At 37.6% G+C, this 15,597-nt stretch overlaps 1 protein-coding gene across 5 annotated transcripts in view; it reads right to left on the bottom strand.

Annotated features, from left to right (window-relative positions):
• Nucleotides 1-12,462: 12,462 nt before the first annotated feature.
• Nucleotides 12,463-15,597, bottom strand: part of LOC111143362 (GIPC PDZ domain containing family member 2) — a 79,998-nt gene continuing 76,863 nt past the window's right edge. For 4 of the 5 annotated variants that reach the window (XM_022497054.1, XM_022497053.1, XM_022497055.1 and 1 more), the window contains one exon: nt 12,791-13,512. In XM_022497054.1, the coding sequence (XP_022352762.1) occupies nt 13,367-13,512 (146 nt within the window). In that variant the 3' untranslated portion in view covers nt 12,791-13,366. Of the gene's footprint in view, nt 13,513-15,597 lie in introns of all 5 variants that reach the window. The other variant, XM_022497052.1, reaches the window with a different exon arrangement.

Here is a 15,597-nt window from a genome sequence, read left to right as displayed (position 1 = left end):
TTAGGTGTATTATTTAATATAACCCTTACAATGACCTCACAACACGTTATTATTATTCCCATTTAAGATATGAAGAAATGGAATGTTGGAGAAGTAATTTATCTAGCCTGTAAATGGTGGAGCTAGTCTAGCATCCAAGTTTATATGACTTCAATCCATTTCCTTATGCACTATTTCATTATGTAGTATTGTCTCCCATTATGAGCCATTTTTCTCTACTGTTCTTTAATATACTGCTTAATTTGATATGTTTAGTGGTATTAACTATTTCTCTCTGTGGTAGATGATAGAAGAATCTGAACTAGAAAAGAAGGATAAAGAATCTGACGCTATTAGATACAAAAGACTTTACCATCATGTTACAAGAAGGATAGACTAATAAAACCCCAGACTTTTCTAAAAAACTGAAAATGTTATACATTCTACAACATGTTCTAGCCAAAATGAAATTCTAAGTGCAGGGCATTAGAATTGTTTGTAGCACTGTAGCATTAGAAGATATAACAAAGATATTTTCACTAACCTTTATATCTTAGAGCCAAGAGATTTCCAATAACATGAATTTCTCAGTGTATGGAACATTTAAAACATTAATTATCTACATTTTTTTCCAAATATTCATTCATTCTAGAAAGACAGAGGGAAGGAGAGAGAGAACAAGGAGGAAGGGCAGAGGGAGAGAGAATTTCAAGCAGACTCTGCACTGAGCACAGAGCCAGACACAGGGCTCAGATCTCAGGACTCTGAGACCATGACCCAAGCCGAAATCAAGAGTCAGATGTCCAACGAACTGAGATACCGAAGTGCCCAAACTATCTACAGTTTTTAAAACAAAAGTAAAAATACTTATTATGAGAATGGCTGAATGAGTGTCTCAACAACCAAACAATGAGGGATGGAATTATACTAAAAGCCAGTGACAAGGGGCACCTGGGTGGCTCAGTCATTAAGTGTCTGCCTTCCTCTCAGGTCATGATCCCAGGCTCCAGGGATAGAGCCCTGCATTGGGCTCCCAGCTCAGCAGGAAGCCTGCTTCTCCCACCCCAACTCTCCCTGCCTGCGTTTCCTCTCTTGCTGTGTCTGTCAGATAAATAAATAAAAATCTCTTAAAAAAAAAAAAAAGTAAGTGACAAAGAACAGTAAGTATTTACAGAGATCAGTACTTAGCACAAATAAAGGAAAAATCATACGTTTAACATTGCTTATAAAATCCAATTGGAAAAAAAAATCCAATTGGAAAGAAATATGTAATTCATTGAAAAGATGCTTTAAAAATACACAAGAGGGAGGCAAAAAAAAAAAAAGCCATTTGTTCATTTAGATCAATTAACAGTCTATTAGTTCCTTAATATGATTTGTCTATTTCTTTTGCACCAAGACACTATAATAATGAAGTAAGCCTAATAAAATTCTTTCAAGCAAACCATCATTTGTGGAGGAACAAAGGATTATTTTTTTTAAGGAAAAGAAAACTGGAACATTCCAATCACCCAGTAGGGAAAGTAAAATGCAAATGAAACAAAAATACAGTGGATGGTTGCCCACTGAGTCCCCCAACTAATAAGCAGTCATGAAATGGGTCATATCACCAACAAGAAATGCAGAGGAAGGAGCGTACTACCAGGTTCCCTCATGCCAAGCAACTCAACAATCTACAAAACTCACTTTTACTTCATGTCTTCAAGAACAAAATCCTCTAACATAGATTATGTTGTTGCAAGGCAATAGTATCGGCTGGGTGGTATTGTTTTATTCTATGTCCAATATTTCACCATCTTTTACATAAGCCTCAATAAAAGATGTTAGCTATTTCTTATTCATTAAACTACTGATGTTTAAAAAACAGCACTGACTTTTAAAAACTAGTTTACCAATCTATATAAATATATTTGGGCTATCTGCTTACTATGCATCATGCCAAAAAAGGCTGGCTGGTTTTTTGTTTGTTTTTTACCAACTAGAGGAGCTGGGTTGCTTAAAGAGAAGTCTGACTTAAATGGAGACTATTGGTAGTAGCAAATATCATGGGTTGGCTTGCTCAACATGTATTCCAATCTCACTGTGTTATCCTTCTGATTCTACAATGGCCAAAAAACTTTTTTCCCCAGGATCCCTTGCAGCTACAGATTCTGGATATGACTTAGGTCTGCCAATCACATGCATTCAAGATTTGAATGCAGAAGGTTACCCGTGAGAGAAGCAGGGCACGTGACATCGTTTGTGCTGAGGCAGATACAGCAGGAGTGGTATGGCCCAGAGTTGTCACAGATTTAGCAGAAACAGCTTCCTGACCATGGCAGCAGCTCCACCAGCAACCCAGTTGGGGAGGAAAGCTTTGGGAATTCATCCTTGTGTCTGCCTCCTCAGCCTAGAGACTTAACTCTTGATCCTAACAACTCTGGGGCCTATCCAATAAACCATATTACATCACTTTCTGTGTACAACAGTACGACAGATTATGTTCTCTGTAACTGAATCCTGACTAACAGGATAACTTATATAAAATTCAACCTAGAGAGACCCAACGACAATGAGATGTCTCAGGTCATCAATCAGGAGAGGCACTCTCTCACCAAGACAATTGAGATGGAAGCTCGAAGTGGAGAGCTTGAAGAGATGAACCATAATCCCCCAGATCTGCAGAAAATGAGGCACATGGATAGACTTCTATGAGTGTCAATCAGAGACATGGTCTTTCACAGGCTAGTGAAATCCAAGTCCAACATTTGGTTTGTATATTTGGTTTCAACCATGTGGAACATGCCATACTAATAAAATATTGTGGACAGAGGAAATAAACAGAAGTGCAAAGATGAGCCACAGATTAGCTACATTAAGGAATCTAACAATAGATTAATGACTGACATTCACCACCTAATTGTCTATGTTTTTCCTGGAATCAATTACTAAGCTCCAGAGGTTATGAAATCCTTATTATCAAGGCAACATGAAGAATTTGGGCATTTAAAATAAGACTAATGCTTACAACAGGGCTTTTCAGGAGGTCTAATAAAGGGACATTTTCTAGAAGCCACTGATTCCTTCCAACTTCCCCTTTGGTTTAATATCTCTGCTCTTCCCTGTGAGCCTCTATTATACTGTGACCAGTTATAAAGCCCAGATAAATTATTTTTAATTGTGATTCAGCTGCTTCTTTCATGGGCCACTCTACTTCATACACCAGCAGGAAATTACTCATATAGACCCTGAAACTGAACTGACAAGGATGATCTATAAGGAAGCAGTTCTGTATTATTATAATTACAGGAAAATTTACAATTCCAATTTTAAAAAGTCTTGTTTCTAACAAATGTCACTTAACTGTAGCTAATGAGTGTCCTGAATAACATAGTTGATCATAGATAGGATATACAATTATTAAGGGGAAAATATCCTATGATAAGTACAAAGTATCATACCTTGTAAGTATTGGCAAATTGCCTAAATGTAAAAAACATTAGAGAGAAGACAAGTTTGTTCAAATAGCAGCTGTTTAAACAGTAGTACATAAATCAGTATCTGACCAGAAATCCACCTCCGTGGAAAGAAGGTCTTTTCATGATGTGAATCATCCACACAATGTTAATTACTAAATATAAAGAAGCTTGCTTTCTTCATTCAGGTAAAGAACAAATTCACTATTAACTGTTTGCTTGAAACTTGTTTAAAAGTTTTGGAGTCATGAACAAGGTTTTAAAGTTTTTAATGTACCTAATTTTATGCTTGGTATGAAGCTGTCCATAACTTTCACAGGATATTAACCATAATCACCTCCTACGGTATGTCGGTGCTCAGTCATTTCTTTGCCTCTCAGATCTAGAAGAGCCTTGGTTGGTTTTGTAGAATTAGTCATTTGCTCTGAACACTCTCGCAGACCACATGATATAAACTCCAAGATTCTGAGGAGAAACTCGGTTTCCAAGACACTTCCACTGTCAAAAAGTTACCCTTAGTAAAATTACAAAAGAGCTCAAAAATCAGGCTGGACAAGTCAGAACAGTTACAAGAAGAAAATAAAATACCTGACTTGGTATTGAGGGTTACAGAAGCAGCAGATGGAAAAGAGGTAGCCACGAGGGCAGGCAATGCCACCTACTGGTCAGAGGAGGTAAATTTTTTAAACTGCCTGGTGAATTCCCTTCTGCCATCAAGTGACAAGGTGGTGAAAAGCTGGGTAGTCTCTTTCTGAGCACTATATCACCTGGGGGAATCTTTCTGGAAGCTAATTAATGTATTTTAAAATATTACACCAAGGTGACTAACAATGTTTATCAAAAAAGTCAGAAAGGAGAGTCACAGACATACTCTGTAGAATTTTAAAATGATCAGTCCTGAAAACACCACCTATCTCTATTTCAGTCAGTATATCTTCTTCAGAATTTCCTTGGACCTCATTTTCTTTTTAAAGAAGGCTCAAGGGGCACCCGGGTGGCTCAGTCAGTTAAGCGTCTGCCTTTGGTTCAGGTCATGATTCTGGGGTCCTGGGATCAAACCCCATATCAGGCTCCCCACCTCGGTGAGGAAACAGCTTCATTCTCATTCTCTCTTTCTTTCTCTCCCTCTCTCTCTCTCTCTTTCCCCCTGCTGTTCGTCCTGTTGTGCTCTGTCAAATGAATAAATAAAATCTTTAAAAATTAAAAAAAAAAAAAAGAAGGTTCAACACAGGGCTTAAACTTACAACCCTGAGATCAAGACCTGAGCTACTGTCAAGAGTTGGACATTTAACTGAGTCACAAAGGCACACCTTGGACTTCATTTATTTTTTTAAAAGATTATTTAAAGATCCTCTGGAAAGGTACATGATTGACTTCATTTTTTAAGTTACTACAGTTACAAATAGTCTTACTTTGGGTTTAAGATTGAGGGAAGCCTCACAAATATTCCTTACTCACTAACTCATAAGTTATTATGTTGAAACTGACCACTCTTCTGTATAGAAAAGAACTGAAAGGGAATATATTCAGGGTATTTATAATCATCTCTGTAAACTCATCCCTTTGGCATACAAATTAGAATTTTTTTCCAGAAATGGACTTTTGAAGCAATGTAACTTTCCAATTCATTTCTCAGAACTCAAGTATCTTAGTCTTAAAAATGGTTAATGATAAGATTCCATGCTCCATGAAACCTCAAATGCTAATTATATTCTCAAACAATAAATGGCACACAGAGCATTTGATAACAAGCAGCTTTATTCAAATTTGTTTCACAATATTAAAAAAAAAAACTAAAGAACGCAGTAATCATCCCTTAGTAGTTTTCTGAAACAACAATGACTCCAGAAGCAAAATACCCACAACCCAAGTCAAAACAACTAAACCACAAAATCATTTAACCATATTTGAAGGATTTCTAAGACTGATCCTCATTCTCTAAGAATGGTCAAGAACTTTCTTAATCTTTCTTTTTCCTTAGTTACACCAGGAAGAACTTATTAAGCCAGTGACTACCATGTTTTTTTTAAAAATCCAGACTTAACTATTGCCAGTTATATATTTTTTAACCTAAAGAACCACCAAACTCTTTCAGCCCATGGTTTCTAACCTAAAATCCATCACTCAACCATTTAAGTCCACTTCTTGGCCTAACCTCAGAGTAGCTGCTCCCTTTCTCAGGCTGACAACAGCAGCTAACTGAATCTACAAACTTGTTCTCCCAGCTTGAATCCCCTCCACAGCTTTCTTCAGTTGAGTGACTCAGAACATTGCTCTCTGGTAGAGTATTAACAGGATCAATTTGGAAGAGAACTCAGGACTTAAAACTGGGTTAAAATCCTTTCTTTGCCACTAATGAAACATGTGCCTTAGAGCAAGTTATTTAATTTCTCTGGACCTGCTTCTTCATCTTAAAATGAAAATAAGCATTACCTTCTTCAAGGGGTTGCTGAAGATTAAGTGAGTTGGTCTACTTCCAGCAATTGAGCACACAGTAGGCACTCAATTTTGCTAAAGTTCCTCATTAATGATTATTTTGTTAGTGTTTAATATATACCAGACTCCCTGCTAAGTGCCCAGGGTATAACAGTGAGAGATATAAACAACCTCACTCCCAAGAAACTGATATCCAAATGGGAAATATAAAATAAAAACTAATAATTTAAAATAATAATGAGCTAAGATGAAAACAAACAAGGACTGAAATTAAGAATATGGAGAGGAAGAAGGTCAAAAACATCTTTGCCAAAGAAGTGGCATTTACACTAATAAAGGAAGGATGACAAGGACCTGGCCATCCAAATAGGAGGAAGGGTTCAAGACAGAGAAAACAGAAACTTCCTTCTAAGGAAGGAAGAACTTAGAAGTGAAAAGCAAGTTCAGTGTAACCAGAGCACCGAGTTTGGATGAGTATCGTGAATGACGTGGGTAGGGCTTTGAAGGCCACTGTAAAAAAGCTGGAAGGGAAGTGGTGTGATTCCATTAGCATCTAGCAAAAATGCCCATGTTCCCATCAAAGCTCTTGTGCTGGTTCAGTTCATCTTTCCAAGTATAAAAGCAAAGGTTCCCCCCAACACTCCACTAGACACAAGCAAGGGACTGTCTCTCTTTTCTACAGTTTATGTGTGGGTCAGGTCATTGCCCAAAACGGGGAAAAAAAAAAATCTGAGAACAGGGCATCCACAGGAATAAGCCAGAAATTTGGGCTGGTGTGGTGACTCTCCTGTTAGACAATAATGGGCAAAACTATGGACAAACACTAACAGAAACAAATAGGGGATGGGAAGTGCTGATTCTATGAAGGCTGATGGGCTCTGCTCAATGACTCAAGCTTCCACAAGGGAATTGGGTACTCAAACACCACCCCTAACTGTGCGTCTTACTGCCTCTGCAATGATGAGACACCAGGAATCTTTGGAAGGCTCTTGTTCCAGTTGGTCTAAACACTCTATCGAGCCATCACAAGCCTGCAAGAAAACGAGGCACCATCTTCCTCTGTTAGGACCTTTAAAGACAAGACATCTCTCTCCCTTTCCCCAACACATCCATACATCCCATAGCCTTTAGTCTCTGTGAGCCCTTTAGCAAAAGCAGAATCATCCAAAAACTAGTGCCCCTTCCCTCAAAGACAAAAATGAGCATAAGGTTAAGTCCCTCCAGAGAGGAAAACAATAAGACCCTGATATTTTCATTTTCAAGAAAGCTGAACACTCATGGCCTACAATCAATGTTTTCAGAGCACTCGCATTACCAGGTGGAGGAAGGCGGGAGTGGAAGGTGGCACAGCCACGCAGAGTCTGAAGCAGCAGCCCAGATGGAAAAGAGGCATGGATTGAACAGGTAACACTGAAACAAGAAAGAAGTAGATATTTGGGAGATATTTCCAGAGATACAACAAAAAGAACTTGCTGCAGAATTAGACATAGTAGGTGAAGAAAGAAACAGTGAATTATGACGCCACTTTCTGTCAGAGAAAATTGAAGACAGTAAGACAAAAAAACTTGGGTCCCACCTGGGTGGCTTAGTCGGTTAAGTGTCCCACTCAATTCTGGCTTGGTCATGATCTCAGGGTTGTGAGATCATGCCCTATGTCGGGCTCCACACTGGGCAGGGAGCCTGCTTAAGATTTGCCCCCTCCTTCCCCCTCTGTCCCTCTCCCTTCCCTAAAAAAATTTAAGTTTCATCCTGGACATGTTCAAGTTCTGACACACAAGTTGAGATGTCAAGGAATCAGTTGAACATCTGAGTATAGAGCTCAGAAGAGAGATATAAATGGGAGATATGTTTGGGAGTTGTAACTATAAAGATGCTTAAAGCCACAGGAAGAGAGGAGTCCTCTGAAAAGAGGGTAGAGTCTGAGGCCTGGGGACCCATGGATGGAAAGTGGGTAGAGAAGACCCAGGAAGGGATGCATGGAGAAGAGGGAAGGACATTACAGGTAGATGGCAACAATGTTCCCATCTTCCCTTTCCCAAAGCTAACGCACCCTATAGTTCTTCCACCATTCCTTAACCTTGCAGGATTTTACTTCCTCATTTTTCTCCAGTGCCATTGCAGAAGAAAAAGTATTCCTTTTGCTTTACGGGGAAGAGTTTGGTTTACTTCATTTTTTATATCTCTATTTACTTTTCACTGGAAAGCCATAAAAATAAAATTAAAATCATATCAAATTATTTTTATAACATCTGAATCAGGGGGGTAGAAATTCTTAGAGAAACCACTTTTTCAAAGCTAAATTCATTTATTGGATCTACAATTGTCTTAATCATAAATATTATTCCCAACATATTTTTAGATGACACATAAGATAATGAAGCATGAATCATATTCACTCTACCCCCTATATGAAGGAACCTAAGAGAAAAATCCACACAAGGAGGCTACAAGCAGCATTTTTATAAGCTTAGTTTCTCCATGATCAAAACCACAGCATAACCACAGGTTACTCCCATTGAGAGAGATCAGTCATCATGCATGTCAATCCCACTCTAAAAACCGTGTCTAAAAGGATCTCTATCTACAAAACTAGAAGAGAATACCTAATAAGGGCAAGATAAAGAGCCAATATTTATTTGTATCACTGGTAAGCATCAGATATTACATGTAAACAAAGGCAAAACTATCACCTGGATTAATCCATAGTGCACCAATTGGTTAGTCTACTTCTCCAAGAACAAAGTTCTCTAGCATACCAATTTACATTTAGAAAATCACCCACTTGGTGAAATTAAAAGAAATCTTACTGTCATATATAGCTTCTTCCCATACGATTTTACATCCATTTTAGCACTTACCTAATCCTCTTGGAGAGCTCTTTGAAATCTCTATCTTGACAGATGCTGAGTTCTTGAAGTCATGTCTATTGTTCCTACCCAGTGCTGGTCCTGATTGTCAGGGATCTCAAAGCAAAGGTCTAGGATTCACCTCCATTGGAATCATCTGGAGGATGGGTCAAAATGCAGATTTCTGGACCCCACCTCCCAACAGTTGGAATTAGCATATTTTTAAGGATTTCTAACAGCTCTAAGAGAGCCTTCAAAATGCATCAAGGAGAAATGAATCCAAAAGGCATAACCACCTAAGAGCTACGGGCTGGTATTTCTTCTACTTATGCTATTGTTTGGAAACTACTGCCATAAAATTGGTTGAATAAAGAAGAAAATGTCACCCCGGGTAAACCTCTATTTTATAAACAGAAACAACTTATGACTATTTTACCTTAGAGTATTCTGGCAGTGCATAGCTCATATACTTTTACTGAATCAAAACACTTAATTTTGGGATTTTAAAACTAAGAGACCTTAGAGATTATACCTCATATGAAATACATTGAGAAAAAAAAATACCAAAATGTGTTAAAAACATAAAGGCCAGGGCACCTGGGTGGCCCAGTCAGGTAGGCATCTGCTTTCAGCTCAGGTCATGATACCAGGGTCCTGGGATTGAGCCCCATGTCTGGGTCCCTGCTCAGCAGGGAGTCTACTACTCCCTCTCCTCCTGCCCCTCCCCCATCCAGTGCGAGCACGCACCCTCTCTCTAATAAAAAATCTTTTAAAATAAGAAAAAAAAAGACCTTGACATTTACTTGTGTTATCCCTGAATCATTTATTTAAATAAAACTAAAAAGTTAAACATTTAAAACCCCAAATATTTTTTTCATAAAAACATTCATCATTTTTTTCATGAAAAGGTTATTTTAAGGAGTTATATTTTAAATATTATAAATTATGCCTCTATAATCACTCTTTGATCAATACATAAACATCTGTACAATCTATAAGTAGAAATACAGTAAAGTTTTAAATAAAATATGTTATAATTTTGCAAATTAATAAATTTCCAAAATTCAATCTCAAAAACATTTTAAAGTATATGCTATGATTTTTACAAAGGACAGAAGTTTTTTTCCTCCCAAAACATAGAATATTTTACCTGCATAGAGTCAATACCATTGCATGACACAAATATTTCAAAATATAAAATATTTAAAACTATTAGAAAATTTATTTTCTTTTTGTTATGGCTTTAAAAAATATCTGTGGCTATACTTGTTTTATAGAAGCTTAACATCTCAAATTGAGATAAGGATGTCATATGCAATTTTCATCCTCCCCGCAGATAATAACCATGAGTCTTTTCTTAGAACTAGGTTTTCAGGTAAGAGGTGGGGACAGGCTGTGCCATTTGTAAACTTCGAAATCTTAGAAACATAACCATGACATGCGTAAGGACTTGTAATTACTCTGATGTCCCTTTCAATCTGTATCAAGAAGATAATAAATGTACATTTTACACAAAGCATTAGTTCTTGGGACTGTGAGCTGAACAGCATCTCCTATCTTTTTATTCACTCATAGTTTGGGTAGAACACCGAACGGTCCTTATAACCCATTACTTCCACCAAAATAATAACAATGCTATCAGTATTCATATATTGCTAGATGTATCAGAGGGTGAAAGGGTCATTATATGATCGATCTTTTACATCTTTGGCAGATAACTGTGCCCTATTTAGAAGAACCATTATTTTGAAAATTCTATTTGCAGATGACATTCATTTTGCAACTATGCTAGAGAGGCAATGATAACTAAAGGATGCCAGGAAGGCTCTCCCTAGACTTGATGAAGGTCTAGCAATAACGTGGACCTAAAGAAAGTGTGCTTTACTTGGAAAAAATCTCTATTTGTTAAAGATATGGGGGCAATACAGCAAAATAGTCATTTGGAAAAATTAAGTTATTTTTAATTACCTGTTAACATTACAATATTTGATACAGCGGCCCCAAGTAGAGGTTAACTGATTAGTGCTTTTATAATTTAATTCTTAACAAGCTTCACATCATGTAATTATATATTTTTGAAATATCACAGAAACCCAAAATATACCTATTTGGAATCATCAGAATGTGTATACTTGATCAGGAGCAAGTTATGTTCAAGGCCCCATTGAGCCCAAAGATTGGTCCCCGCCTACATACTCTGCCACAGAGAACACACAGTGTGCTCTTAGTGGCCCCTGAAAAATGCAATTTTGCATGGAGGGAAATCAAAAATAAAATAGTCTTCTCTACTGGGGGAAAAAAAACAAAATAACAAATAAAAATAACAACGAAATAAAACAACAGAAGCCTTCTGGAAATGTTTATTGGCCTCAATGAAATAGCATGTTTAATGAAAAAAAAAAATAGACTTGTATCCTTGTAGCAGAAGGGTAAAAGGGTAGCCCACACTGTAGACAGTGACAACTAAAATGAGACCTTGCTCTTTTTGTGCACCGAGAGTTACCGAATGGCAAGAAGTTCACAAACAGATATATTTTCAGGGAAGGGAACAAAATAATACAAAGAAACTGACCTTGTTATCAGCTTAGCAACAGAAGTGAGAGAGAAAGACATTTCAAGGAAAAACCTATTAGGAGTAAAGAACCTGTACCCAGCTGAAGCCCTGAATGATGATAACTACCATTTAACCCTAACAGGCAAGCAGAGTTACCACTGTACGTGGACACTGGTACCTTACACATCGAGATTCTAGAAAAATCATGGTGAGCACAGCTCACTTTGTGAATATGAGATTCCATAAATCACAGAGAATCAGTGTCAATCTTCCTGCATGCCCAAAAATGAAGGAGGAAGAAGACATTCATCAACAATAAACAATGACTCTTCATTTCAAATCTAACATCTAGTGCCAGGAAATTTTTTTTTGTTAAACTAAAGTGCTTCTATGGGTCTCAACTTTCTCATCTTCAGAAATATCAACTCTTTGGGTGTCCTCCTAAGAGATGTGGTATTAAGAATCAGTAGATATCTTAAAAATAGAAATTAAAATCAAAAATTAAAGATAATTAAAAAAAATAATTAATAGATATTTGGAGAGCTCCCAAAGATATCCATGAAATGAATAACAACAAATTACAGCCTGAGTTGGGTCCTATTTTCAAATGATGGGCAAGTGCATTAAGACAATCCATGTTCTAACTCCTTTAGTTACACATTAATGACTAAAACAGGGCTTCTGTACAGGACTCAGATTAATGAGACAAAGAGTATCCGCTTCAAAGCATTAAACTTCTGTGAAAGAGGAGTGGATGTTAGCAAAAGTAAAGTTGCACAGGAAAACAACAGTTACCGAAGCATTAACTCACCATGAAAAGGGAACTACTTCTGATTTCTTGGAATACAGCCCTCATGGGTCATTATTTCCGATTACCATGGCAGCACACAACATTTTCCATCTAACACTTTAGAAAAATGCTTGGTCACACCACGCTCTGCCTTATTAAATGATCTATGCTGAAACCATTCATTTCCATTCTCTGACAGCCATAAAATGTCACATAAGAGTGATAAGACAGTCATTTGCCCTCAATTTTCTCAATAATGTAAGGTTTTAGAGAAAGTATGTTAGAACTCTAAAATAATAGACTAATATATTTTCTCAATTCCTCCCGTCCTCCTTTTTTTCCACTGGGGGAAATCGATTTCTGATAGCATCTCCTCTAAAGTTTAGGGGGCTTAAAACGTTGCTCTTTCACCCAAAAAAAAAAAAAAAAAAAAAAAAGGTTCTCAAGCACAGTTATTTTCTGAGTAAATATCTTTCAAAAGAAAAGTTCTACAAAGACTATAAAAACCTTCCCTGGAGTGCTTATGAAGCATAACATAAAAGTGGGTATGAGTGGAAAAAGAATGCTTTAAGAACTGCTTTAAAAAAAATCAAATTTAAGTGCTTTCTACCCTATCTGCCTTTTTCACCCTTCTTCCACACAAGCAAACACATACACAGTATAATACATTTTAACAAGTTTTTAAAAAGGAGCAATTACAAAGAACCAAAAAAATAAATAAGTAAAATCAGTCCTTGCTTTAAGAAGAAAGAAGGCCACAGATATCAAGAGGCTGTAGGAATCTTCCTCCCCTTACTCAGTGGATTAAAAAAACAAAAACAAAAACGCTTTCTAGACCCAGAGTGGGCATAATTCACACTTCACTTCCTGAACACACCTAGATCAGGCTGGTATTAAAAAATGAAGATGCTCAGAGGCAAATCATACTCTAATCCCAATTTCCCTGCATTAAGATTTTTAAAGAGAGCTACAGAGCTATTGCAATCAGCTACTTGCATGTGGGTGGAAAAGAAAACACAGACGTTTATGGGGAGCAAAATCCTCTCTAGAAATACTTCCTAAAACTTACTTTAAAAAGACTCTTGAATGAATATTAAAATTGATCATATTTTAGGTGATTTATTTTAAGCATACCACATCTGCAACCACATTAAAAGGTACCCAGAAACCAAAAGTGTATTTCAAAGAATGTATTCCATATACATCAGACCAAACCAGAGTCTGTTACAGTGTCTAAAAATCAGATCTTATGGATATTTTTAAAAAGAATGTTCATTTCTCCAGAGACGGATCATCCACGTCATCATCATTCTCGTTTCGCATCACCAATGACTCCCCAAACATCAAAGACAAATTCATCTGGGAACGCAAAGTCTCCAAGAGTTTCGTCAAGTGCCACAGCAAATTCATCTGGATTACCTTTGTCCTTTCCAGCTTCAAACATTGTGGTAGCTATCAAAAACAATTTTTAAAAATTAATGATACATGAGACAACATCAGAGAACTGAGAAAAATGGCACCAGAAAAATTACTTTCTCAGTGTAACATGCGTAGATCTATTTCTAGCATAAGTTATAACAGTAACATATTAACAACATACTAACAGTAACATACTAATATACTAACATCTGTCAGGGTAGCATTTAAACAGTCTGTCCACTGCACCCAGATTGGTCACCCCTGGCCTCTCCTCCACCTTGAAGCCCACCAGTCAAGAACTACTGGTATTCCTCCAAAAAGGAAACCCTGTGGCTAACCCTGCCAGGAAAGTCAGGGTACGTCACCCCTCTTCCACCAGCCCACAGTCACTAGCGCTCTCTGCCCCCTCTTCCAGCACCCCACTGCCAACTATTATGGAACCCAGTACTCCCTGTTCCTCCAAAGAACAAAGACGAAGGATAATAACAGTTCGCAATGGGAAAACCAAGCAAGGGTGAAGAAAAAGGTATTGGTCTACTAATGGAATCAAGGTAACTTTTCCTGAGCCCCTTTCTAGTTTGAGATAGAAAGTGAAGGTGGCATCTGTGTTCTGTTTTTCTAGTAAATTGCCTAGGCCCGGTTCTTACATCTGGGGAACCATTATCTTCAAGAGTACACATTCTCATGGGACCTGCTCCAACTGGCTGGGAGCCCATGAGGCTGAGTTGTTTTTTCTCAGCCCCTTATAAGCACTAGCAACTGAAAAGAGACCGTGTGGATGTGATTTAGGACTTGGATGAAGAAACTCTAGGTTAAAAAAAAAGAACAACCACCAAATCTCAGCATCTCTGTTCCTCCCAGGTTAAGGCTGAACAATTCAACACTTGTAAGATTTCTCTGAATGAACCAAGAGGTCTGGTCTTTCAGCTAAAATCCACTAGGGCTCTTTTTTTTTTTTTTTTTTTTTTTAAGATTTTATTTATTTATTTGACAGAGAGATCACAAGCAGGCAGAGAGGCAGGCAGAGAGAGAGGAGGAAGCGGGCTCCCCTAGACAGCAGAGAGCCCGATGCAGGGCTCGATCCCAGGACTCTGAGATCATGACCTGAGCCGAAGGCAGCGGCTTAACCCACTGAGCCACCCAGGCGCCCCTCCACTAGGGCTCTTAAGAGCATTTAAAAACTGTGCCTTGTCTCAAACAGCTCTGTACTAACACAGGCCAAAGGGAAAGGAGGAGATGTGGCCCAAAGAAATGACTGACAAATGGACAGAAGGAAGGAAGGAAGGTAGGATCATGAAGAACAGGCTATTTACATAGTTTCAAAGTATCTCTCCACCAAATACTTATTACGGAAAATAACTTTATAATGGAGACAATTAGCAAACACCACTTTAAGCTATCAACATGAACAATATCAGAAATAGAACAAACTAAATCCTGTGCCTCCTGGCAAAATGTAATTGAAAAGAATAGAGGATCACATTCGATATTTTTGCAAGAGGTATGACATAAACATAATTCCAAAAAAAAAAAAAAATCAGACAAGCCAGAATTGAGGAACATTCTATAAAATAACAACTTGTACCCTCCAAAAGCAACAAGATCATTAAAATTGAGAGTGGGAAACTGTTCCAAATTGATATAAATAAAAGTAACCTATGATTTTGAACATGCTCTTCTGCTATAAGGGATGTTAATGTATTTAGTGAAACATAACACGATTAATAGGGGATAGTAATATATCAATGCTAATTTCATAATTCTTGCTTATACTGTGCTTAGCTAGGAAAATATATTTGTTCATGAGAAATATGCACTAAAGTATTTGGGGGCAATAAATATTGTTCATTTATTCCCATGTTCAAAGAGAAAAAGTCTTTGTGCTATATTTATAACCTTTTTCAATGTTTAAGATTGCCTTAAAAATACTTTTTTTAAAAGATTTTATTTATTTATTTGACAGAGAGAGAGATCACAAGTAGGCAGAGAGGCAGGCAGAGAGAGAGGGGGAAGCAGGGTCCCCGCCGAACAGAGCCCGACGCAGGGCTCGATCTCAGGACGCTGAGATCATGACCTGAGCAAAGGCAGAGGCTTAACCCACTGAGCCCACCCAGGCAC

This window comes from Enhydra lutris, unplaced genomic scaffold (genome assembly GCF_002288905.1).
Source record: "Enhydra lutris kenyoni isolate GAN:26980312 unplaced genomic scaffold, ASM228890v2 scaffoldscaffold9, whole genome shotgun sequence".
Taxonomy (NCBI): domain Eukaryota; kingdom Metazoa; phylum Chordata; class Mammalia; order Carnivora; family Mustelidae; genus Enhydra; species Enhydra lutris.
This window is presented reverse-complemented; position numbering and strand designations above follow the sequence as displayed.